Source organism: Anomalospiza imberbis, chromosome 3 (assembly GCF_031753505.1).
Source record: "Anomalospiza imberbis isolate Cuckoo-Finch-1a 21T00152 chromosome 3, ASM3175350v1, whole genome shotgun sequence".
In the NCBI taxonomy this organism is placed as follows: domain Eukaryota; kingdom Metazoa; phylum Chordata; class Aves; order Passeriformes; family Viduidae; genus Anomalospiza; species Anomalospiza imberbis.
Genome location: NC_089683.1, coordinates 100,299,514 through 100,324,539, shown reverse-complemented (window position 1 = coordinate 100,324,539; position 25,026 = coordinate 100,299,514). Strand labels below are relative to the sequence as shown.

Here is a 25,026-nt window from a genome sequence, read left to right as displayed (position 1 = left end):
CATTGAAATTACAATAAATAACCTCAAACTTCATAAATCAGAAAAAAATATATAAAACTTTTTCAGGGAGAACAGGATTCTCTATGGTGGCATTTTTTTCTTTTACAAAAAGAAAAAGAAAAACCCAAACCTCCAAATTTGTCCTTAGATGCCTTGTGATTTATAATGTTGTTTGATTGGGCGATTGCAAAATTACTCTAATCAGGATTAAGCCTTGTACCCTGGAAACTAGAGGCGATAAGATTATCTGGTAATCAAAAGTGATTTAAAAGATCAAAGGCTTTTTTTGAGGGAGTAAGATCTCTAATTTTTTTCCTTCAAAAGGGATTGCTTTGTTTTAACTTGTATATAACATCATTCTCCCCCTGCATGTTGATAAACATCTAGGGTAAAAATGTGGCTTTGCTGAAGCCATGGATGTTTAATTGCAGTAACACTCAATTGGTTCAGGGTTTTATCTTCCTCCTGGAAAAGTCACAACAGCCCTTTTTTCACAGACTGTGATGTCTACTCAATAAATAACATGCTGAATACTGATATTTTTAAAAATCTTTTGTCTAAACTGGGGAAAAAAGGACTTGGCTATAGGTCCTCTCTTCATCAACCAAATTTGCTTCAGACTCACCCAGCTACAAAGTGTTTCTTTAGCTCCATGTGGATCTCTGAGCAAAACCATGGAATGAAAGGAGAAGCAGCTGTCTGGTATTTCATTAGATTGTTGAGCCCAGTTTGGAGTTTTTGATGCAATGCCATCATACAGTTTCCTTGCAAGAGAAGAGGAAGCCGTGTTCTGGAGGCTTGGGTAAGGCTGTTTCCTCCCTCTGGGGTCTCTGGCCTTGCTTGTGCCTCTGCCTCTGGGGATGCTCCTGCTGTCAGTCCCTCTGCAGCCCCTGGCCCACGACATAGAGCTCGGGGTGGGAAGCAGATCTGTTGGACTCTTTTGTTTCAGGAATGCCAGAGCTGTTCCAAGAGTCACCTGCTTTTCTAGGGCTCTTCTCCAAGCTGCAGAAGGAAAGATGCTTAATAGGCTAATGAATTGTGACTTTTTAAAACAGCACTGATTAGACCATGTTAACCCACGAAGCACAAAGGCTGCATGACACCCTATCAGTCATTCCCCACACCCTGTCACTCCCTTGTCTCCTGAACATGCCCTCTTTGCGTGCACCATTCAGATTTTACTCTTGTCATGCCAAAGGCACTGTACTCTTCCCTCCCAGATCTCTCTTGGGAAGAAAACATTTTGTATGCTTAACAGGGGATCAGTGTGAGACTGGGTTTTCCTGCAGACAGGGGCAGATTTGAATGAAAAGTCTTGTTTCAGACTGCTGAAGGAAAGGAAAGGTCTTACCTCTGATGTGCATCTGCCTAGCCTGGTTACAGTGATTTCTGAGCATGCCAGCATGACTGTGGGAGGGGAATTCTGCTATTATACACCTGCTACTCCCACTCTGGTGACAGGAGCACTGAGACACAGAAAGTGTAAATTATGTTCTTGAGGTTGCTCTGGCACTCCCTAGGGGTGTAGGAACTTTATATATGAAGACTGATCATAGCAGTGGATCTAGTCATGGGTATCTCATGCCCTGTGCCTTCCTGCTGCAGTGTGTGAAGTGTGCCCTGTCTTGCTGCAGCTCATTAATGTGGTTTAAGCTCAACATGGGGAAATATTTCAGAGCTAGCTGGGAGTCATGACTGTATTTTAAGTGTATAAACTGCTAAACTGAATGAGCTTTCAACTACAGACAAGCTGTTATGTTCCTACTCTTAACTGCTAGGACTTTAATGATTTGAACTGCTAAATGAAGAGATTTGTGATACATGCCCAGTCATGAAACTAATCCAGATTCAAATATCCCCCAGTTGCAGAAGGGCTCATTTGGGCTACTTGCTTTGAGCCTGATTCAGTCAACCCAGTCCATTCTCAAGCTCTCATTGAACAGTATGTTAAAGACAATAGCATTTTCTCTCTCTGCTCTACCACTTAGGAGAGGAGCAGTCTCAATGACATACTATTTTGTTAAGGTGCATACACAGAAACTGTGTTACAGATTAACAGAATCAATAAGCAGAGCAATTGTACATGTTGTGAGATGCCAATAATTGCTGAGATGCCAATAATTGCTGATTGCTGTCAAACGACCAACCTTAGAAACCAGCCAAGTTACCTCAGTCTATCCAGCCACAGGCTGGTTAAATAGGAACCAGTTGAACTGACTTGAGAACTGAAGTTCTTGTCAGGTAAGATCTAAGATTAAAAGAAAAGCTCCAGCTCCAGCCCTAGATAGGACTACTAATGTTTTAAGTCCTGATATTCCTTATAACATGGGATGGGCAGAAGACATGCTTGGAAAAAGATTTTTGCGTTCTAGGAGAGCAGTGAGTGTGCAGGAGATACACAAATCCGTGCACAGCGCTGACATTTAATGCCCATCAATGCAAGCTTGCAAAATAAGATGGAAATTACCTCTTTTTTGTGTGTGTTTCTGCTAAAAGGGGGTGTGTGGGAGAGGCAACTCAGCTGCCTCTTTTTGCTTGCACAAGCTCTGCCAGATTATCTTTGGCAACCTACTTCTTAGCAAATGGATGTTTTAATTTGGTATGGGAAAAGTGGGCGAATATATCTCTTATATCCCTGAGTTTGTGAGCCTGGGAGAATCTGGATAACTCACTGGTCTTCAGAATGTTTTTCCTATGAAAGATTGATAGTATCTCAGGTTTGACTCTGTGTCCTCTCCCTTCTACTAATGAAGCTGCTAATAACACAGAAAAATAACACAGGAAAACACCAGACAGACCAAAAAAGGCATTGCTATATTTGGAAAGAAGAGGTAAAGCAAGGGGAGGGATGAAGGAAAGGAGACTGACAGCTGTGTGGTAATGGCTTGTGAATTTGGGACCAGATGCAAACATTGCTACAATTAGGAGGTTTAGGTTTAGACATTTTGAGATTTTCCTCTGTCAGCTGGATTAATTACAAAGCAAAGAAAGTCGTGGCTGTTTAATGGACTTGGAGGAGAAAGATGGATCAAAGTGTGGTGCTTTGTCTATGAAGACACCTGCTAAAAGAGCAGGGCTCAGCATCTGCACAGGGTGATGTGGTGCTCACAGCTTGTCAACCACCCCAGTCCTGAGCAGGAGGAGAGGACCTGAGTGATGTGAAGAGCTCTCAAAACATTTTCCCCATGTTCATTCCTAAAATGGTCCTTTTCTGTCCATCAGTCCATTGTCTGTGATATTCATTTTAGGCCATTCAATGCAAGGTCCATAAAATTTACTCCAGGCAGCTTATTTTTGGGTGTAAGAAAACACACAGTTGTGTATTGCATCTTAAATCAGTGTGTGTGGTAATTAATGGTCTAAATTTCTCTTTTGCTTATGTTGATATAAATTTGGCATAACTGACTAGTGCTACTGTTGGTGTTCACTGGGATAAATGATAAGCTGAATTTGACCTAGGATGTATTTTGTTCTTCCAAGATACTTGTAGATCATAACATTAGGATATATGACTTTTTTCATGAAAGGGATGATTTTATTTACTGTGAGTTTTTTATATTACTCACTATACTCTGACAGACTATGATAGAAAGATAATACACCCAATTGAAGTATAAATTAGCTAGCAATTTATAATAAATGAATAAAATGCATCCATAAAACTGCCCAGACTTTTGTCTTGCAAGGTTTTAGATAAAAATTCTTTTGAAAACATTTATTTCTGCTGGCAGGCACCAGAGTAGACAAAGCTGACTTCACACAGTACATAGAAACAACAGAAAACCCAGCAACACCGCACAGGAATTTTAGGAAATATTCTAATGTCAGACTACAATGCAATATTAGAACTGGGAATGCAAAATGGTTTGCATTTCCCAGTGTTTTTTACATGTTTTGTTCAGCACATTCCTCTACTGCCACCATGGGATACTCAGTCCTTATTCTGTCTTTGGGGTGGAAATGCCTGGAAATCTGTCTTCAGTGCCTATGACTGTCCCTGTGCTCACAGAGCCCTGAGTGCTTGTGCACCTACAAGTGCAATTTCATCCTGTTGGGGTTGATCTTGCAGTCCCTATCCCTCCTCAATGGAATGACTCATGTGACTGCAGCTTTTCTGGGGCAAGAGCAAAAATACTGCTCATGTGTGGAAAGGTTACCAGAGAAGCTTAAAGCTTAATTGACTTACACATCCTAAGATGCTAAGAAATTAGAATATCAACACTGTACTTCCAGGCTGTTACACATCTTTGAGTATTCCCAAATAAACACTTCTATTTACTGGCTGGTTTTATGATTTTTTTTTCCTTAGGTGATAGACAAATTTTAAAGCAGAGCCCATTTTTTTAAATAAGAGGCCACCACTTTTTGCAAACGTGGAACTGGGATATGTTGATGTTTTGATTTCTTTTTCAGAGCAATGAATCTCCAGTAGCCGTGGGATGCTTTTGAAAACTGGGCTTGAGCTGTGGACCCAGCAGTCTTGACATCAGCACCTAGGTCTGAAAGTGTGCACAAGAAGCTCAAAATTCCAGCCTATAATTTTGTCCACCCAGATCCTTGCCTATATATTTTCTGTCTCTCATTCTTGCCAATTGAAACATTCTCCCACAGCTTTCAGATGACTGGATTAGAAGCTGATGATAGAACAACACCCCTCCTCTTGGCTCAAGCCTATCTTCTCATAAATATTTATGTTTATTACCTGAGGGCTGCTTCAGAGCTTTTTAAGAATTGAATGTGGATGCCCTTAGCCCCCACACAAATAGGGGGAGTCCTATGCCATGAAACCAACACTGAATTTTCACTGGGGTGCCTGTCACAGCTTATGTGTAAGGGTAAGGCTTGAGCAAGCCATGGAAAGTTAACTCTTCCCTTCATTCAGACTGGCAGTCTACTGAAATCTGAGGCAAGAAAATAGAACAGATTATTTCAATTGGAAGGGACTGACAATGATCATACAGAGCTATCTTTGCCCAGCCATCTTTCCTGCACGTGAACAGGACACCTTTCCGAGAAACCTCTTAATTACTTTAAATTCCCTTCAGAAGTTTAGAAAGCCAACACAGTGCTATTGGTCTGCTTTTCTGGCATGAAGTTCCTTACCTTGCTTGGTTAAGTGCAGGTTCACTGCCAGCTGTTAGAGGAGCTGGGAGATGAGGCTGGACCCCTGGACGGCGGTCAGAGAAACTTCTCCTTACGAAGGGCTGAGGATTGCTGGTGCTCAGGGACAGCCTCCTGGTCCGGTCACCGGGCTGCCGGAACAGCAGACTGCTCTTCTGGGAATGTGCTGCAGCTTCAGGCTGGCTGGTCACCTCGGCAGTGCACTTGCTGGGTACCACTGGAGGTCTGGCTTCAAATAAGGAAGAGGTGGCTGGGCAAAATATGGAACGGACATTGCTGCCCCTCTTGGAGGAGGAGAGCGGGTGCTCGTCCCCAGCATCCAGCCCAGCTCTTTGCCCCTTGTAGGAGCGAGATGGGGAGGCTGGTGGGGAGGGGGTGGTGGGGAATGGAGTGGGGGAGCCTGCCAGCCGCTGTGCTGTTGGTGAGCTTTGCTTGTGCCTCACAGGAGGGCTGAGGGGTTTTCGCTGCGGTGGTGGAGAAGGCAGCTTCTTCTGCAAAGGTGGGCTGGGCACCCTGGGGCTGGAGGGGGGACTGGGTTTCCTCTGCATGGTGGGTGAGCTCGGTTGCGTGTTGCTGAAAGCCTGCAGAGAATGTCTGTGATGCGCTGCGGGGCTGAAAAGCCATTTCTCAGTTGGGGAAGAAGGAGCAGTTCTCGTTGGGGAGACCCTCCTGGTGAACAGTGAGCCCTTTTCATTGCTCCGGAGCGGATCTGGAGAGCCGTGCTTCTGGTGCAGCACTGAAGGCGCAGATGGGTTGGGCCCCTTGCTCTCTGAGCTGTTGCTGGGTGGATTTGAAACCCCACTGGGATTCTGAAGAGGAATAATTTTATGGGTTTGCTTGTATAAATCTGCAGCCTCTTTCCTCTGGGTTTCCAATATCTCCTCCTGGCTCGGGATGCGTACGTTGGTAGGGTTCAGCTCCAGAGAGTACCTGTGCAGTTTCTCATCTCCTGACCTGGGGGTATTCCTTAGACCTTTATTAGTCACTGCACTGGGGCCACTGGTATTTTTGCTTGGCAATAAGTTGATGGACTGAAGAGAGGCTTTCATTTTTGGGGAAACTTGTGATCTCTTAGCAGCATGCAATTCTGGTTTGGTGGTCTTTTTGGCATCTTCCAAAGAGTTTCCTTCTATTCTTGCAGTTTCTTCAGGCTCGGATAAATTTTCAGAAGTGTCCATTAACATTTCAGGTGGTGGTGGTGGCAGGTTCTCAGTGTCTTCATCAGTCTCTTCCTTTGTGTCCTTCTTGCTTAATTCTGCAGGTGGTGCAGGAAGGAAGGCATTTGGAAAGCTAGAAGAAACATCACTGGTGTTTGTGTCTTCTGCTGGTGAAATACGATGCTTAAGATTTAAAGGTGCCAGGCCCCTCTGAAAGGGAGTGGTGGGTGGGATGACTGGAAGTCCAAATTTTCTGATGCACTTTATTGGTCCTAAGGATCTTAGAGGTTTGGCTTTTGCAAGATCATCAGTAGGACTGAAGGTTTCAATCAGCTTTTTGACAGACTGCCGGGGGGCACAGCTGCTGCCACTCAACATTTGAGCTCCAGAAGACTCATTTTCTTTGCCTCCTGATGTCTCCTGGGTAGGCACAGTAGCTCTTACAGGCTTCCTGACTCTCTTTTCATTCAGCAGAAGGACATGATTTTGATCAGATGTGAACAAAGGGACTTTATCCTGGTTAGGGAGGATGCTGAAATTTTTTGAGAGGCCTGCCTTCAGCTTGCGGGAGGACCTAGATGCAATTTGATCATCCTGCAAATAAGGTGCTGTTCTTGATTTCCAAAGCTCCAGGTTGTTAGCCATATCCTTTCCATACAACATTTCCAGCCGTTTGCTGAGCTCTTTTTGAGTCCTCTGAAGCTCTAGGAGAGTCGGGTCCTCTGCCTGGCTTCTGAGGGACTCCTCTGACCTGGACCGTCGTTGTTTCCCAAACTTTCTCTGTCTGCCTGTTGCTGTACTGGGCCTCTTTGTTAGGACTGCTCTTCCACTCTCATCCTCTATCCATTCTTTACGTCTGGATTTAGCTGGGACGAACTTGATTTTTTCACTGATGGCATCTTTCATCTTCAAAATGATTTCTTCTGTATCTGCATTCTCTGTCCTTTTGATGGACTGCCTTTGACTGTTATCAGTGAGTACAGGTGAAGACAGGGACCTCGGCAGAGCATCCTTCCCTGTTTCTGATAAACTTGTGCTGTCATCATCCTCCCCCAGTGTGCTCTCTTCTTCATCATCGTCATCATCCTCATCTTCATCCGAAGGAAAACCTATTGATTCACAGATTTTGAAATGTTCACCTTCCTGAGTAGAATCAGACTGCAAGGAGTTGTAGGAATGGCTTTTGCTCAAGCTCGCATATTGGGGCATGGTAGAAGTGCCTTCTGCAACTCCACCTTGACAAGAAGTCGCTTCCCTACTTTGCACAGATGAATTAAACATGTCTTTAAAATGCCTTCCATGAGCACAGCCACGGGATGCAGCTGTGCCCATGCTCACACGCTCCGCGGTTACGGCGTGCTTTCGGGATGGATGTCCGTGTGCACAGGAGTCACCTGGCTGTGCTCCATGCTGGCTGAGAGCACTGAACTCTTTGAGGGATTCGTTGTCCACACCAATGCCACTGTCCTCAGAACAGAGAGTCCTGTCATCACTGCGGGACTGAGAGGATCCCATGGTTGAGGCTTCAAGTAGTTTTACTGTCCGGAGCAGGTGCTCATCAAAGCTTTGCTTTGCTTTCAGTTTGCCTTCTAAGTTGCTTGCAGCAGACTGCAGGTAGCTGCACGTCTCCTGCAGGGCGTTGGACGTGAGGGAGGTCAGCATCCCACTCACCAACTGCATTTTGTTCACTGTGTACTGCAGTAGCTGCTGCAGAAGATCAGGGTGCTCCTTCAAATCATCCTTTTCTGCTGGCCATGCCAGATTCCCACCTACATCTTTGAGAAGATTTTCCCCATCGTTGGCAATTTCTTCCAAGAGCTGGTTTATTTCATCAAAGCGAAGCACAAGGAAGCTGATCATCTGCTGCAGAAAGAGCTGAGTTTGGGTGGCCTGGCTGGCCATGTGCAGAATAGTTTCATACTTGGAGAGGTTGGGGTGTAAGTAGGCATATGCACTCTGGTGAGCCTTGACAAGCAGTTCTGGGAAGTCTACCTTCTTCTCTGTCTCACACAGGGCCAGAATGGACTTTTCTTTACTTTTGTTGGTTTGACCTTGCTTTGCCAGCTTATGGGTTTTTTTCTTCTTTCCTTTCTTTGGGATTTGCTTTGCATTGCTTTCATTCTTGTCATCCCAGATGAAAGCTGATGCTTCTGATTCGCAGGAGGTTTGCTTTCTGATCTCTATGGACTCGGTGATGTGCTTTTGAGACTCAATCAGTTCAGACATAACGACTTCAGCATCTGTGGCTGTCCTCTCAATTTTCTTGTCTTCCCTGGAAATCTGGGAATCTGAATGAGTTTTGGAAGATAACTGCACATTATCATTTTTGTCCAGCTCTGACAGTCTATCCTCCTCCTCTTCTTCCAGGTAGTCATTCCTCTGAATCCCAAATTCATCAATATTGTAGCAAGATGAACCTTTAACTAGCAGAGGGATTCCTTTATCTCTTGAATCAATTGGCAAAACACTTTTGGGTTTATTCAAGGCCTTAAGACCACTTCTTGCAGCAGTACTATCAGTCTCACTGCGAGAAGGTGTGCAGCCCATCTTTTCTTAGTCTTTATTTTTGATCAAAAATCCAGAAGAACTAGGGAAAACACAGGTAAAAACCAAACTTACTGTGTCATCGTGAGCTGCAGACTGGCCTGTGTCTCAGGAGTCTTCCATCATGGTCCCAGTTTTGTTGTCAGTTTCCTTTGTTGATCACCTTAAAATCACATGTGCTTATTGCATAGGGTCTGCTCTTGACGTTGTTCTCTCTTCCATTGTATGTTCCCACTTGGGTTTTCTTCTTTGATTCAAAAAAAGGAGTGTGAGAGCTCGGCTGGATTTAGAGCTAATGGATTATGAGCACTTGTGTACCTCACTTCTGCCCTGCCAGATGTCCTCTGCAAATAAGATTTTAAGCTTATTAGGGTAAGCAGGCTCTAGCCAGTCAGCACCAGTGTTGTATTTATAAAGGCAGATTTTTTTTTTTGGGGGGGGCAGAAGGACTTGGTACCTGTCCCTGCTTTTTTCCCTTGTTGCAAAACCATATCGTACAACTGAATGCAGAGATCCAAAGGAAAAGGCTGTATTTTGAAGCCTTTTTGAAGGGAAACTATTTGAACATGGCATGTAAGCATCATTAGATGCTCCTTAACTAAGAGAAGGGTGACCTTGACCACAGATGTACCTGCTGGAGAGTAAAGACAGGAAATCAAATGGGTCAGAAGTGCCTGTTAAGACTTCTGCATTGAGAGTCTTCAAAATTTTCCCCTACTTGCAAGTGACAAGCTGTTTGCTTTTTCCTTCTAAGACTTCCAAACAAAATTTTGCATTTTTTTCCTTCCTTTCAGATGATCATTCTTGAAAATTATTTTTTTCCTTTCTAGATAGTTTCCCGACTTTAAAATCCTAACTGCACAACAACAGTATTTAAGTAATTCAGTAAAATAAGTTTTGCATATCTTGTTAAGACAGCATCTGAATCTAGTGGATCCAAACTGTTTATTTTCAAATTAAAATTTAAAATCTAGAGAAAATTCTTTTTTTTTCCTTTGAGTGTCTTGGGATAAAATGTGAACTCACAAAAGTGACTTGCTTACCTTTATTTCTTTTTGGTTTGCCAGGGCTTAGGTCTCTTAAATGTAAGACTTTGTGAGCTAAAACTCTAAGAAAGAAAAAACCTAAGAAATTAAAAAAAATATAGACCCGTATCTGAAAAAAGGAAGGGAAGGAAAATAAAAACCTATTGTTTGAATCACTTCTAAGGTCAGGATGGTATAAGACTACTCTGAAAGAGAAACTAGGGAAGCCAAAGTAGGACTTGGATGAGGCAGAAGATACTTGTCTTTTCCAAATATTTATTTGTGAAGGGTGGCACGTGGAAGCAACCACCTCCAACCTTCCTCTTCACTACTCAGTCTGGCCAAAATGGATTTGCTTTTTAATTTCCAGACACAGCTTTTGTACTGAAGGTGGCCCTTCCTCAGTGTTGCAGGGGTTACAGACAACAGTGGCCAACTCAAACGCTGACTAGAAGTCTACAGCTTCTCTCTAGCAATTTCCACCTGCATGGTCATGTGTATCTTGCCCAGTTCCCACAAATCTTTACATGCTGCCCAGCCTATGAAACATTCTCAGACTTTAAGTAACTGCTCACGTGATTGATTCCTCGGGGCTGGACTGCAGTCTGTGAGGGAAGTTGTTATTCTCTGTAGCCCTATTGTTCAAATCTTTTTATCTTTTCAGCAGAGGCAGCAAAATCACCTTGTTTTACAGGCAAGAAGGCACTACAGTCATTCCCAGGAAGATTTTTAGAACTCTATGTGCTTTCTCCAGAGTAATTTTTCAGGAACACATACATTGCAGTGAATGTACATGATGACATAGTCATTTCCCACAAGACTTCTCTGGGAAGCATCAGGCAATAACCTCCTGACTCTGCTTCTGACCTATCATTCAGCTTAGGCTCTGGCTGCTTCTGTGTCTCACCACAATGTGTTTTGTACAGAACCATCCCAACACTTTCTGTATTCCCTTTCTGACATGTATCTAATGTGTTCAAAGTGGGGAAGTGGAGTAGACTTAGGCAGCTGCTTCATCCTGGTGATGCTAATGGTCAGGATGCTGTAGCCCTCCAGAGTTAGCCTAGGAAAACTCAGGAGAACAAGAAAATAGCCTTGATGTCCCTCTGCTGCTTCCAGTGTGACTTGAGAGGCATTTCTGTGTAGCTGCTTAATATTTGTGCTATGAAATCTCTGGTGTCTTTTTTCACAAAGCAGCTCCAACAGCTCCATTGCTCACACTGGGAATTTTGGCAATTAACTCTTTGTGTGTTGGTGGTAGTATTCAGCAGGTTCTTTTTCTTCCCTTTGCCTTTGATCAGTCATGTTATTTTTCTTTTGGATTTTTGTTCTACTTATTTTCGTACCATGCATTAACATCTTACAGGAAATAAATGTATAGTCAAAAACTGCAAAATCCTGGTTTATGATTATTAATTATGCAGCCATTTATTATTTTAAATACTAATAGTAAACCAATACACATTTTATCATTTATTTATTACTAAATCAAGATTCAGGCTCATAGAAAATGTGTTTTAACAAGGAATCTGTTTTATCCTGGCTTTCATTGCTGTCTGCATGTATATGCAATATGACTATTTATTGTTGCACCAGATTTATTAGCTTCTGTGAGATCTTTGATGTGCCTGTTTCCAAACACTTATGTAGCTGCATTTTTCTTATCAATACTCTTATTATCAAGTAGGCATATATTTCTTTATACTTCTGAGGCGCTTCAGGAAAATCCCAAAGCTTTACCTTACAAAAAATTATAAGGAAAATACTTTATCTCATGATCATACAAAAAAGAGAGGATAAAATAGGTAATGCACATAAATGATTACACCAAGTCTTAGAAATCTAAGGTTTGTATTTGTGGAAAAGAGCTCACTGAGGAATTATGGAGAACTTGAGTGATAACAACAATTTTAAAGAGCTATTTTACTCTCAAAGAGATGCCCTTTTTCTTCTTTTGTGTGAGCAAATTGAATATAAGCAAGGAGCTGTTCATATTGTTGGCCTAAGTAAATAAGAAATAGTCTCTAGTTATTTCAGCTTCTCCTGCACAGCTGACACTAGTTTGGGATATAGAGTGGGTTCTCTCCTTTCTGTAATCACTTGCAGAGATACGTAGGAAGCTTCATTTTGTTTCCTCTTTGGAAACCTGTTGACAGTGGTAAAGAATAGGAGTACCATGGTTTGAAGGAAATGTAGTTGCAAATAATTGAATAGAACCAGTGAATCTATACAGAGCTTTTACTAGTGGTGATGATGCAAGTGAAAGACAAAATTCATCTTGATTCTGGGCCAGTGATAAATGTCTCAGAATTGGCTGTCTTTTTTTTTTTTTTTTTTTTAATTCTAACTTCTCTTTAAAGTGGTTCTGTCTGATTGCATGAGGCAATAAATGTGACGCCAATGCTTTCAAAAACCTGTTTTGCAAAAACATCTGGATTTTTTAAACAGCAGAAGAACAATTAAAAAAAAGTTCTTGAAAACAGCTAGGAAACAGGCTTCCCTCTCCAGCAAAAATACTTTATAAAGGAATTAATGAAGGAAGAAATATGAGTAGAAAACTAAAGAGAATAATTTTGGGGGGTTTGCCTGCACAGGGCTGTTGCTATACTCAGGTGACCCAAAGAGGTCAAGAAAAATTGTATGACTAGAATCAGCAGTAGTTTTGTGAGACATAGTTAAATTTGTTTGTTATTTTTGGAAAGTGTGTTCTAGTCAGTCAGAGTTTCTCTTTGCTTGGCATTCCACCAATATTTTAGGTGCTTGCTATCTGCCTCAACCAATGCATTCACTGTTGGTTTCAGTGGGTAAGGCAGTGACAGCCAAAAGATGAGAGTTAGGGCAAAGAATCGCGTGAAACAGCATGAAGTTTTAAGCATAGATTTCCAGAGATATGCAAATCTAGAAAATTAAAAGGAGAGGGTTCCACTGGCCTTGGCAACAGTTACATTAGTTCTCATGAGTGAAAGCAGGTTTATGGTTGTGGAGCAATTTCAAGGCAAGCGAGTTCCTTTCAGGTGAGGGACTGGCAATTTAACTGGCTGGCAAGGGCTGCAGCACTTCCTAATGGAAGGTGGTAGTATTGATTTTGGATCTAGAAGTGAAGTCCAGGAATTTGTGTTCCTGAAAAATATCCCAAGATGCTACAGAAAAGAGTGCAGCTATTTAGCCTTATGCCTTTTCCAGTTCCCAGTGGGTTTCCTTATCTAGAGCATCTCAGGCTTTCCCTGAAAACTGAGGTAAACACAGGATTCCTCCTGGCTTTCTCTCAGAGAGTGTCTCTAGCCACAGTGTGTGTGCACACTCACTGTCAGAACCTCCCTGCTGCCCTAAGCCTTGCTCCAGAGTGGCTCTGCTTGAAGCTGCAATGCCTTCCTGAGCCATTTTAATGATTGCTTTCCTCCGAGATGTAAATCTCTGGAGATGAACTGGTTAACAATGCTCTATTTCTGCCTGAAGAAGAGACAAAAAATGAAATAATATTTCAGTTGAAACAGGCTTGTTGCTCACAAGCATTGTTTCCACGTCTTCCTCCCGAGGTGGTCAGAGCTGGTGCAGCCCATTGTTTTGAGATCTCCAGGTGTTCAGCAGCCTGGCTGCCCATGGCAGCACCAAGTGAGTCAGACAGGATAGGCTGAACAGGCCTTTTATCTTCATTCATATCCTGGCTTGTAGGAGTGGCTGAAAAAGACAATGTGCTAAGGTACAGAAAGTGGTTTAAATATATATTATTTTAAAATTTCCATTGTAGGGCTCAGAGGTGGAAGTCCAGACGGGCAGGGGTTTTGTCAGGCAATGACATCCAGCCTCCTCTGCAGCTGCAGCACTCAGGACTCACTTTGAGCTTGAGATGTTTGGGGTTCTGCCATTGCTGGCCTGATCAGAAGGATTTTCTAGAACCTGCAACACTTTGTTTGGTCCTTGCTTTCATTTTCTAGCATAAAAAAAAAAAAACCCACACACAGTTTTGTCCCCATATTCAACACCACCTTTGAATTCACACCCCATTTTACATGGTTTATGGCAGATGGCAACTATATCCTCTGTCTCAGCTTTCATTCTGCTGCATCAAACAAGCTGTGCTCTGGTAACCTCCTGAAGCAGACTGTTCTTTTCCTTGGCTGTGCTGACAAACCCTCTGTAGGAATGCTGGATTAGCTGCTGCTCACTGAAGAAGGGTGCTCACAGCAATACGTGATTCCTCAAGGAGATGGCCAGGCCTGCTGGCACAAACAGTTCACTTCCCTGCCACAACTCTCCAGTTACACATCCCAAGATAAGTGTTGGATTTTTGTGCCGTTGCTTCATATTGGTAATGATGCCCCTTGTGTAGCTGCCTCTCATCCTTCAGTTCCTCAGCTACTTCCATACAATGATCCCATACCTCAGTATTGTATCAGTTCATTCCTTTCTAACAGCAATTCTTTCTTTTTTGCTTTTTCATCTCATCAGTTTGCTGTTTTTTTTTTCCAAAAAAACATTAAAGGAAAACATGAAGCAAAGATTAGTTCCAAGGATAACATCCCAGGATGTCATCAGTAGCCTCCCTCAGGTCAGTACTTTGCATTTAACATGGTTTCCCCCTGGGCCTGTGCTTTACCTTCGTTGAAGTTCTCCTAAATTCCATTCTCCAGAAGAACTGCTAATAATTTCCATTCCAGGCTCTTCACTGAAGTCTGTTATTCAGTGTCAGCAATAAAACATTTCCTTTGCTCAGAGCACTGAGCATCTCAAAGAAGGCAAACACTGACTGCCAGTACAAAGCTCACATTTGAGCTTGCTTACATGCTTGTCTTTATAAAAAGAGTTTGAACCTAAGTAGCCTTGAGGTGAAAGCAGCAGGTCTGCTTTTTCCTGGGATATTTTCTCTTTGTCTTTTCCAAGGTATGGAACATTCTAAGTAGTGGAAGAATTTCCTAGATTTTTTGTAGCCATCTAATAACACGTTTACTCTCACAACTGCAATTCAATGCTCTCCTTTCAGTTTTGGAGTCTCTGGGAGCTGAAAAAATTGTCAACTCTTGACCTTTCCAGCACTTCACTTGAGGAAATTTCCACTTGCCACTCCTATTACTTGTCCTGCCCCCACCCCTTTTAATATCATCACTGGAAAAACAACACCAAAATCCTGATTGTAAACATCAGTTATGTTTATTTAACAGTGACCCAAGCAGAGCACAAACACATAGCAGGACTTGGCTGAGGTTTTATCCAGGTCCAATTCCCCTCATACAGCCTGGGCTCAAACACGAAGGTGGGTTTACCACCGTAGGCGTTTCCCGGAGAGTTCCAATCCTTTGGGATTTGGATCCTCATTAGATTTCACAGCATGGGACGAGCACCCTTTGAAAATCCTCCTTAGGAGTTCCTCCCCCTGGCTACTGAGACAGCCGGGGAGTCCCGACGCCTGCGCCGAGGGCTGAGACGTGTCAGTGGTGCCGCGTGGCCTCCAGCCCGGTTCCAGCCCGGTTCCTGTCCGGTTCCAGCCGCCGGTCCCATTCCCGCACCGCTCCCGCGGGTGCGCGCGTTCCCGCCGCGCGTTCCCGCTCCCGCCCGGCCGCCGCGGGGGGCGTGGTCTGCCTGTCGGGGCGGGGCGCGCTGCCCGCCTATTGGCCGGAGGGGTAGGAAGGGGCGTGGCTCGGTGGCGATGGGCGAGGCTTAGGCCTCGCTGTGCGGCGGGCGGGCCCGGGCGGCGCGCGCTGCGCTCGGCCGGAGCAGGTAGGGCTGGGGCGGGGCTGGCGCCTCCCGGCGCTCTCCCGGTGTTTTCCGAGCGCTCTCCCGGCGCTCTCCCGGTGTTTTCCGAGCGCTCTCCCGGCGCTTCCCATCCTCCCTCGGCGCGTAGTGGGGGGCGGGGTGGCGGTGCAGGGATCGCCGCAGCGGGCGGGCCGCGGCCGGCCTGGCCCCCCCGCCCGGCTGCGGCACACGGGCCGGGGGCGGGCGCGGCCCGGGGCGGTGTCACCGCGTGTCCCCGCGGCGGCCGGAGCTCCCCGGCTCCGGGGGGTGCGCTCTGGTAGCGCCCCGGGAGAGCGGGGCTTGCCCGGGTGCTGGGAGGGAGGTGGCCCGGGCAGCTGTGAGCGGGCAGCTGAGCTCCCGGGCACTGCCCGCTCGTCCAAGCGCCCGTCCGGCGGAGGTCACAAGGGTGCGGGTCTGGAGCGGGTCTCCTCTTATGAGGAGAGACTGCGGGAGCTGGGCCTGTGCAGTCCGGAGAAGAGAAGACAGATGGGATCTCGTTAGTGCATATAAATATCGCCAAGGCAGGTGCCAAGGGGACGGTGCCAGGCTCTTTTCAGTGGTGCCCAGCGACAGGACGAGGAGCAGTGTCTGTAAACTGAAAGACGAGACGTTCCACCTCAGCTTGAGGAAGGATTTCTTTACAGTGAGGGTGGCAGAGCACTGGCACAGCTGCCCAGGGAGGCTGTAGAGTCTCCCTCCCTGGAGACATTCAGACCCCACCTGGACATGCTCCTGTGTCACCTGCTCCAGGTCACCCTGCCTTGGAGGAGTGTTGGGCTGAATGATTTCCTGAGATCCTTTCTAACCCAGACAATTTGGTGAATCTGTGAAAACACTGCCATGTTGCCAAAGGGCCTTGCATACCACCCAAATCTTGGGTTTACCTATGTGTGTGTAGCATGTCTACCAGCCGTGCTGTAAATGTTCTGAAGTGGGCAGCTGGTGTATGTGCAAGAAATTTGTTCTCTGAACTTAATTTTTCTTGAGCACATCTAAGTACATGATAAGGAGTCCATTATACATAGTTGTTGTCAAAAATAGCATCACATTTGTGACAGGTTCAGCTATCAAAGCCCAGAACAACTGTAAGTTACAGCTTGAAGTGCTTTAGCATTTGCAAGTTTTTACAGCACTTGCAAGAAAGCTTTGTGCTTTAACACAAATTACCAACTAGAGTACATGAAGACGTTGGATCCTCTATTATGGAAGTTTTTTATATGTATCTGCAGAGCTACCATGCATTCCTGTGTAATGTGTGGATATCAAGAAACCTGTAGTTGCTGTTCAGTTTTGTCAGCAAAAGGGTGTGTACATCTTATGACTCTGAAGTTTTTTTCCCCTGATATTTCTGCTTTTTCATTTTCAGATATAATTCACTTGGAAGAACATATGGCTGGCAAATAGTAAGTATAATACTCTCTGCTATGCTAAAATGTGCTCAGTGGGAGTTTGGCAGTGCTATGAACAGAAGTATTCTGTCTTTTCTTTCATGTAATTTCTCTAATAGTTTGTGCTCTAAACTCTTTTGCTAATACAGGAAAGTCACTACTCTTTTGGAAGGCCTCCCATTCCATTGCACCAGGACTTTCCAGCTGAATCTTGGTCGGAAGTATGTCTTGGGTATTGTTACTACCTCAGGCAGTTTTGTTTTTATTTACAACAGAACTCATTATGAGGATGGCGTGGGGATGCCTTTTCACTTTGAAATAGTTTTGAGCCTTTCCCTTTGCCTTTCCAGCTGTGTGTGTGGTGTTAGCTGGCTGGGAAGCTCTCACAGCTGAGCTGGCAGCCCCTGGAGGTAGCTGTGGGTGCAGAATGTGTCGTCTTGACATGGCGTGGTTCGGTGCTGTGTGGTGACACGTGCCACGTTCTAGGGCCAGATGAAAGCCCCGCAGTGTCAAGGGGGGCACACTGCCCCTGGAGGTGCTGGCACTCCTGTGGACATGTAAATTCATTCTTTATGGAGTTGGGTCAGCATCCGCATTGTAGCCCTTGGGACTTGGTGTTGCCTACCTGACAGCACGGGTCGTTTCCCTGCCTGCTGTGCTTTGGCAGAACGCAGATGGTGTTCTTGTCTGTGGCCCTGCAGAATAAAATACTTGCACAGGTTGTGTTGTGTTTGGTGTGCTTTCCTGTGTGCCATAAACACTCTTTCTTGTATTAATTTTGAAATGGCTGCGTTGATTTCAAGTTGCAGTAACTTACGTTGTCCTACTTCACAAAATCTCACATTCTCCTGTTACCATCTGCTCAGTCAGGTCTGGCTACTTTTCGCTGTGCTCCTTTTGTTCCCTCAGTGTAGGACTGTGCAAAAAGCTTTTAATTTCTATTGTGTCTTTTTCCAGCTTAAGAGGCTCAGCTAATATGTCTTCTATATTCATGCATATTACTTGTTCCTTTGTGCATTTCGTGAGAGCTCTGAGGTGCTGCCCGGGAGAAACTTGTGGATTCATGTGTTTTACAAATCTTTGTTGTGTTTTGCAATAGCCTCTGAAGAAATATCAGATTATAGCAGATTTATTTCACTGTTGCCCTTTAAAAGCAATTTAATTAGGTATTTGCAGCTTAAGGGTCTTCCTGGTCCTTCACACAAGAAAGCTGTCATCTTTATGATGGCTATTAAGCTCTTGAAATGTAAACTCTTAACTTTTCCTGACTGTAAGAAAATATTAATTGAAATAATTGGAGATATTTTTTGCCTTGTTGAATAAAAGAACACGTAAGCCAATGCAATTTGATAATGCTGTGGGAAAAAATAGTCCTGTCCTTCCAGTGGCCTCCTCCTTGATCATCATGCCAGAACATGAATTTGTACAGCTGTACAAGACTAAGGAAATAAAGTTGTTGGCAGAAAAATTAGCATTTTTCATGTGGACCTTTATTTCCAACTTGAGCACAAGGTGAACTGTGTATGATGGGCAAGAAGAGGAGGCTTTAATTTATTTACTTCAAAATTAGCATCTGCTAATGCTAAAATGTTTTTTATATTAGCATGTAGATTGTGAGGTCCCAAGCAGTGTGACAGATTTATTTGGGGAAATATCACACTAAATCTACTCATGTAGCTTGTTGTGTGTTAGATACAAAAAAACAAAATAAGTCTTCTTTTAGTTTTTCATATTTACTTGGGTATAAATTAAATGTAATAAAAACAAACATTCCTTCAAGCTCCATGGCTTCTTTCTGTCAAGCAGACTGGCTAAACAAATTCCTAAGAAAAGCACTGTATAGCAGTCTCCAGAATACAAATGTAGGTTGCTTAGTAGAAATATTGCTTTTACCCTAACTGTGTAATAATGATTATTCTCAAGATGCAGAATTTCAGTTTGTCAGCTGATCATGTCTGTTTCTGTTAAGAATAATGATTTTTTTTATTTGTTAATGGATTTGCCTGATAAACTGTCTTATAAGTGGTAACCAGCTTTCCTCTCATCTTAACCTGTGAACCATAACTAAGGATGTGACTTGGGCTGGTTGTTAGATTTTGTCACCATAACTCTACTCCCATTTAGTCTTGATTCTCTCTGCTAGATTGCTGTAAGGCCTGGGAAGTTGACTGGAAGCAGCACGAGGGTGAAGGTTCCAAGGCTGTGGTAAGTGTGCTATTTTAAGCCATCCAGGAGAAGAGCTGGGAAAGGAGCTGATACGGAATCGGAATCGTGAGTCCAGGAGTGAGTCACTCGGGGATGAATTGTCTGCAGCTGTGTGTGGGAAGATGAAAGAGCTAAGAATTTAAAAAGAGGAGGCAGCAGTAGCTGGCAGCATGTTCTTGCTCATGGTGAAGGGAGGGAATGTGCATGCAGAGTATGAGGGCAGGTACTTGATGCTTCACGTTTTCATAAAGCTGTGACACACACTAATCCATTTATTTTGTGTGTGGTTGCTAATTAGAGCATTAATATCTTCTTTACTGCTCAAGTGGGAAACTGGGGAGAAGTATGATGTTTTCCATCAGTTATGTGCAAGTTTAGTGGTGAAAGTCAAAACTAGAAGTTGGCTAACCTTGACACCATACTCTACAGGCTGAGTTAATGTATTAGTTTGTAAGAATGTAATGGCAATAATAGTTTTTTTACAAATTTAAGATTATAGTCTCATTGCTCATTATATCTTACTATGATAGAACCAATCCAGAGTATTTCCAATGAGGTTATTTATTGATTTTTTTTTTCCTCCTAAAGTGGCTTTCTAGAAGATGACCATAGAGGATATTCCACAACCTTCCTTCGAAGGAGATTCCCTCATTGAAAGAGAACGATTCTTATTCCCAAACTCTGAAACATCTGTTACTTTTTCTATTGCTGCAGCACCAATGCCTTCAGACTGTGGTATGTACTTTAAACAGGAAATCAATTTGTGATCAGCAGAGAATAAATTTGAATAATAAATTTTAAGAAAAGCTGTCAACTCTTAATTATTTCTTTACAGAAAAAGTTTTCTTCTTATTAAATGGATTCTCTGTTAAATGAAATGAAAGATGAAGACCCATGCTTTTTCCATTTTTCTTATTGCATACACTATAAATTATATGTTTTCCTTTGTACAGTTCTGTGCATGTGTGCTCATGTTTGTACTTCTTTCACTTCTCAGTGTAGAATTGGATATTGGGTTAAGATGTAAAATTGGAGTAAGTAAGGGAAGTTAATCTACTCACATTTAAAACTTCTAGAGTTACACTTTTTCTTGTGCTTTAGTATGTAAATGATGTACTAGAAGAGGATATTTCTGTTGGAAGTGTACGTTTTTGTGGTGGTGAGGACTGGAAAGTGAGTGGTAGAAAATTATACCAAGTATCAGCGGTCAGCTGTCAGAATAATGTTTGTCTTCAGTAACTGTCTTCACATGTATAAATTATAATAAAATTTATAACAGTGTATAATGTGTTAAAATGTCACTGTAGGTAAGGAGCTTCACTGATAGCTGCAATTATAATGCCTTTGAATGTTGCAGAAGATACTAATAGCATCTATATACTTTAAAAGTCATTCCTTCTACCTCTGTTTCCCATGCATTGATTAGAGCAATCAGCTGTATTCAGGAAATATAAATACATGTAATGGTCTGTCTTTGACAGACTCAGCATTCTCGAGACCCATTTTATAAGTTAGCTCAGGTTGGGAATGTAAGTGTTCCATATGATATATTACAGTGCATGAAGTTGTCGTTACATGCTTTAGCCCTGTTCTCATCACTTGTCTCTCCTACTCTGCTATAAGTAGTGCCATGATTTATTCCATCCTACTTTCTTATTCCTTAGATAAAGTTTCCATTTGCCTTCTTTAAACATTGTTTTGTTGTGGTATCTTCTAATAACCCTGTGATCTCACTGCTATGTGTTCTACCTGGTTTCTGCCATTTTCTACTCATTAAATAAAATCCTCTAATAGGAGATTGCTGTCACCTGTGTAACAGTAACATTGCTGAATCCGTGTAAAGGACGTGGCAGAGAGATTCTTGGTCTTTACATTCAGTGCATTTATTTTTCCTTCCTGATCAATACTTGGGAAAGACAGAGGGGGAGGAAGTAATATTTTAAGGTATCTAGATGCCATTGCCATCCTTTCATGGGATTCATTGCTTTAACAGGTTTTCTGTAGCATTGGTTTGGTTTGCAAAGACTACAGCTGATCACCTGTTAAGCACTTAGAGTGGTTGTATTAATCCTTGATGCAGTGTCAGATTTTTACTCTACCATGCTGATTGTAAGAGTTGATTTCTGATAGATAATTTGGATTGGGTTTGTGACTAGAAATCTTCCTGGTAGAGTAAGAACTGTGAATATTGTGCAAGATCATTAATCTTGTTGTCTAGTTGTTTACTTCATAGCTTTCAGGTGTAGATCAACTGTGGTTTATGTGGAAGGTAAATATTAGTGGATAAATCAGTAGATGTGTGTTGATGCATGCGATGTAGGGAAGAAGCATACTTCGTGTAGTGCTGGGAGATAAATGGGTTGGGGTTTTTTATATGCTAGGTGCAAATAAAAATTAATGGTAAATATCAGTGAAACTTGTCCTCCTTTTCCATTCTTGTTGAATCCAGGCGATTGGAGTTTGAGGAGCTCCAAATAGCCAGGAAGCAAACTCAGTATGTGCTTTTATCTGTTGATCCAATCTAGAGGTCAGCTATGCTGTTTTTGGGGAAAGGTTGGGATGATTCACCCAGGGGTGGTTTATGCCATGCCACACACCCAGATGGGTGATGGTGTGTGTTGCTTAACCTGTCTTTCCTGTCTGAGAGCTGTGAATCTGCAATGGATGTGAGCTGAGTTGTACATTTATCCAAAACCTATTTAAAAGGCAGCTCCCTGATAGCTGCAGCAGGGGTAAAAGTTCAGTGTTTGCCATGATTCATTTGCTGATGGCAGTAGACTCTGCTTTCATTCCCTCTCCTCATAGCCACTGCTATCCAGATTCTTTCATGTAATTTTCCAGAGCTGGAAGAAATTCCACAGATTAAAAATAGAGGATATGTGTATATACAAGCACACACACACACCTGTGAGTAATGTGACATATACTTTTATAATAAGGTGTTTAACAGTTTGGGTTACCTGAAAGATCATGAGGCTTAAAATCTTCAAAAGTGTTTTTTTCTTGGTCTTGGTTTGGTGTCTTAATTTTTGAAGGTGTTTGTTTTCTGCAGGTGCCACCAACTGGGATTGATGCATTCATGAAATACTGAAAATAGCAGAGGTCACAGAATGCCTTCCTGATTAGAGTGTCTGTTTATATTTTAGTATGTTCCATGTAAATTGTGATGGAAGAAAAAGAAGGAAGATGTTTTCTTTCTGCTGTTCTTGGCCTCTGAGTTTGAAAAACGAGATGCATGTTCAATGTCAAAATTTTATATAATGTCTCTTTTCTTTTTTAACAGAGTTTTCCTTCTTCGATCCCAACGATGCAGCATGCCAAGAAATACTCTTCGACCCCAAAACATCAGTTTCTGAACTGTTTGCTATCTTAAGGCAGTGGGTTCCACAGGTCCAGCAGAATATCGATATTATTGGGAATGAGGTGAGATACAAATGAAGATCCGTGAGTGCTCTCAGTGTTAAATACTGTGTTGACAGTGAATAAAACCATTTCATTCAGAAGCAGAATTAATCATAAATGTAGATACAGTTTCTGCCTTTTAACAAGTAGTGACTGATCATGCCTTGTATTCCACATGTCAGATTTCATTTGGAAAAAGAAAGCTGATGGATAAAATTCAGTACATTTGCATAGTTGGTATAAACAATGTTTCTCTCAAGGCAATTGTGTTGAGACCCTTCACCTTGGTGTTTCAGTTTCCTACTTAGTAGTAATCCCAAACTCAAACCTGAAAAATATATGAAACTATTGTTAAAGCCTGACCTTAGGGGCAATATTTCCAAGGCACAAAATGTGTTTCTAGTATTTCCATCCTACTTTTTTATTTTTCTTCTGGATTACAGATTTTTCTGGGGAAGTGTAGTGAAGATTAACCCTATCATATTATAACTGGGGGCTTCTTTTTGGGGGTGTGTAGGAGTGGGGTGGGTAATTGTTGAGAGATCAAAGAAGAAGGGGAGAGCTTCATAAATACTTTTCTCATGCAGTTAACTGCTTAACTTTTTAGCATGTTAATTATATGTTAGAAGGAACAATATAAATAATTATTAAATCTGTAAATAATGAAGGTTAATTATAATGCTATTTATTACATTTGTGTATGTTGCTCAGTTCTGCAGTTAAGAGTCTTTTCTGGCAGGCTTCTTTGTTACTAGCCATTGCAATGAATCCAGGAGTCAATATATCTGAAATAACTTAGGAAATTAGAGATATGCCAGAGCTAAAATGTGCTCATTTTCCACTTGCCTGTCAGATCATTAAAAGGGGTTGCAATGTGAATGACAGAGATGGACTGACTGATATGACCCTCCTGCATTACACTTGCAAATCAGGCGCTCATGGCATTGGTGAGTAAAAAAAAAAAGTCATTATAGATGTAAAAACCTAATTGACTCACATAAGCTTATCCCACTGACACTTACAGAATTTTTCCTTGCAGTAGATTTTTTTTTGTGCTTGCTTTTATCGCTTGTAGTGTCCATGAGCAAGGAAGATGCAGAACTGCAGCTGTAGCCATGGGGAGCAAGCTGAGTTAGTGGTGTAGGTATTTACACACTGTAGTACCAGCTGAAACAGATATTTCATGTAGCAAAGGCAGTTTCAGACTGAGGTGCAAGCTGCAAGTTTGCTGTGGTTTTTGCTGCAGTTTTTTTTAGAGGAGAACATTTAGGTGACTGGCTGTTCTTTTTGTTTTGTGTCTTTCACCCTGTTCATGTCAGAAGAGAGAAATAAACTTTGTTTGCATTATTATGGTCATAAATACTGGAAATCGGAGCACATTTAACTCTGAGCACCCCTATTAACTTTTCTGTGTTTTGTTACTTTTTTGTTGACCTGAGCCCACTTCTCCTCTGAGTTTGATAGAAGTCTGGCATAGGTCATCTTCCCTGGTGATGGCAGATCTTTTAACATAAACTTCAGCATTGTGATGTGCAATTCTTTTTCATCTATCAGATACTAAAACTCCTGGGTTTGATGGCTGACACAGTATTTACATTAGAGAAAAGCAGATAGTGTTATACACTAGAGATTTCAGCCCTTTATGATAAAGGGATAAGATTTCTGTATCCTAATCCTAAAGAAGAAGATGTAGTTCTGCTGTGAGCTTGAAGGGCTTAATGTATGTTTTGTGTTACACATAGATGTGTATGTGTTTTTTGAGGTCAAGTAAGTAAGTCACTAATGCATACTTAACAAAAAATACCCTGCAGGTGATGTGGAAACTGCTGTAAAATTTGCAACACAGCTTATTGATTTGGGTGCTGACAGCAGCTTGCGCAGCCGCTGGACAAATATGAATGCCTTGCACTATGCTGCCTACTTTGATGTTCCAGAACTGATCAGTGTTATTTTGAAAAATGCCAAGCCAAAAGGTAGGCATTGTGACCTTTGTTTCTTGTAGTTGTCCATATTTTGTAGATCCTAAGCTGGTGTATTCTGGTCTGTAAGTCTGGTGTTCATTTATCCATTATACATAAATAATTTCTTATTATTTTTTTCAGCCTCATTGGTTCATTTTTCTGTTAAGCTGTTTTTTAGTGCTTTACTGTACTGTTTCCATTGTTGTTTTTTAAACATGAGCTTTGTACAAGACAACTGAAGTTTCAAATAGACTGGAAAGCAAACAGGTTAATCTTAAATTATTGAGAACTAAGAGAATGTTTGCAGAAAGCCAAAGATACAATTATTCTACTAAAATCTTGTGGTTTTTAAGGTTGCTTACAACTATTCTAGTAAAATCTTGTGAATGTTTAATGCTTAAACATTGAGAAGTATGTTTGAAATGTGGGGAGAAGGTTAAAGGAGCAGTGGGGATTTGGCAGTTACATGTGGCAAACCTGTGCCTGAGGCGGT

The 25,026-nt window shown here is 42.4% G+C and overlaps 2 protein-coding genes across 3 annotated transcripts in view; one reads left to right on the top strand and one right to left on the bottom strand.

The window, feature by feature from the left end:
* Positions 1-546: 546 nt before the first annotated feature.
* On the bottom strand, positions 547-8,825 carry PCARE (photoreceptor cilium actin regulator). The gene is made up of 2 exons (XM_068182975.1): positions 5,104-8,825; positions 547-1,002 (listed from the first exon to the last, which is right to left on the bottom strand). The coding sequence occupies exons 1-2, from the start codon at positions 8,823-8,825 to the stop codon at positions 873-875; spliced, it is 3,852 nt and encodes a 1,283-aa protein (XP_068039076.1). The 3' UTR covers positions 547-872.
* A 10,288-nt stretch (positions 8,826-19,113) lies between these two features.
* The window catches only part of CLIP4 (CAP-Gly domain containing linker protein family member 4), a 28,104-nt gene continuing 22,191 nt past the window's right edge, over positions 19,114-25,026 (top strand). The window contains exons 1-5 of one of the 2 annotated variants that reach the window (XM_068186052.1): positions 19,114-19,170; positions 19,759-19,905; positions 22,454-22,593; positions 23,426-23,519; positions 24,384-24,545. In XM_068186052.1, the coding sequence (XP_068042153.1) occupies positions 19,773-19,905; positions 22,454-22,593; positions 23,426-23,519; positions 24,384-24,545 (529 nt within the window). In that variant the 5' untranslated portion in view covers positions 19,114-19,170; positions 19,759-19,772. Of the gene's footprint in view, positions 19,171-19,250; positions 19,394-19,758; positions 19,906-22,453; positions 22,594-23,425; positions 23,520-24,383; positions 24,546-25,026 lie in introns of those variants that run through there. The other variant, XM_068186051.1, reaches the window with a different exon arrangement.

Excerpts from the sequence above, each read along its gene's own strand:
- PCARE (XM_068182975.1), bottom strand. The coding sequence starts at position 8,825 with ATGGGCTGCACACCTTCTCGCAGTGAGACTGATAGTACTGCTGCAAGA. Across the intron at positions 1,003-5,103 it reads CCTGCACTTAACCAAGCAAG|CTTGGAGAAGAGCCCTAGAA; the intron begins GTAAGGAACTTC and ends TTCCTTCTGCAG.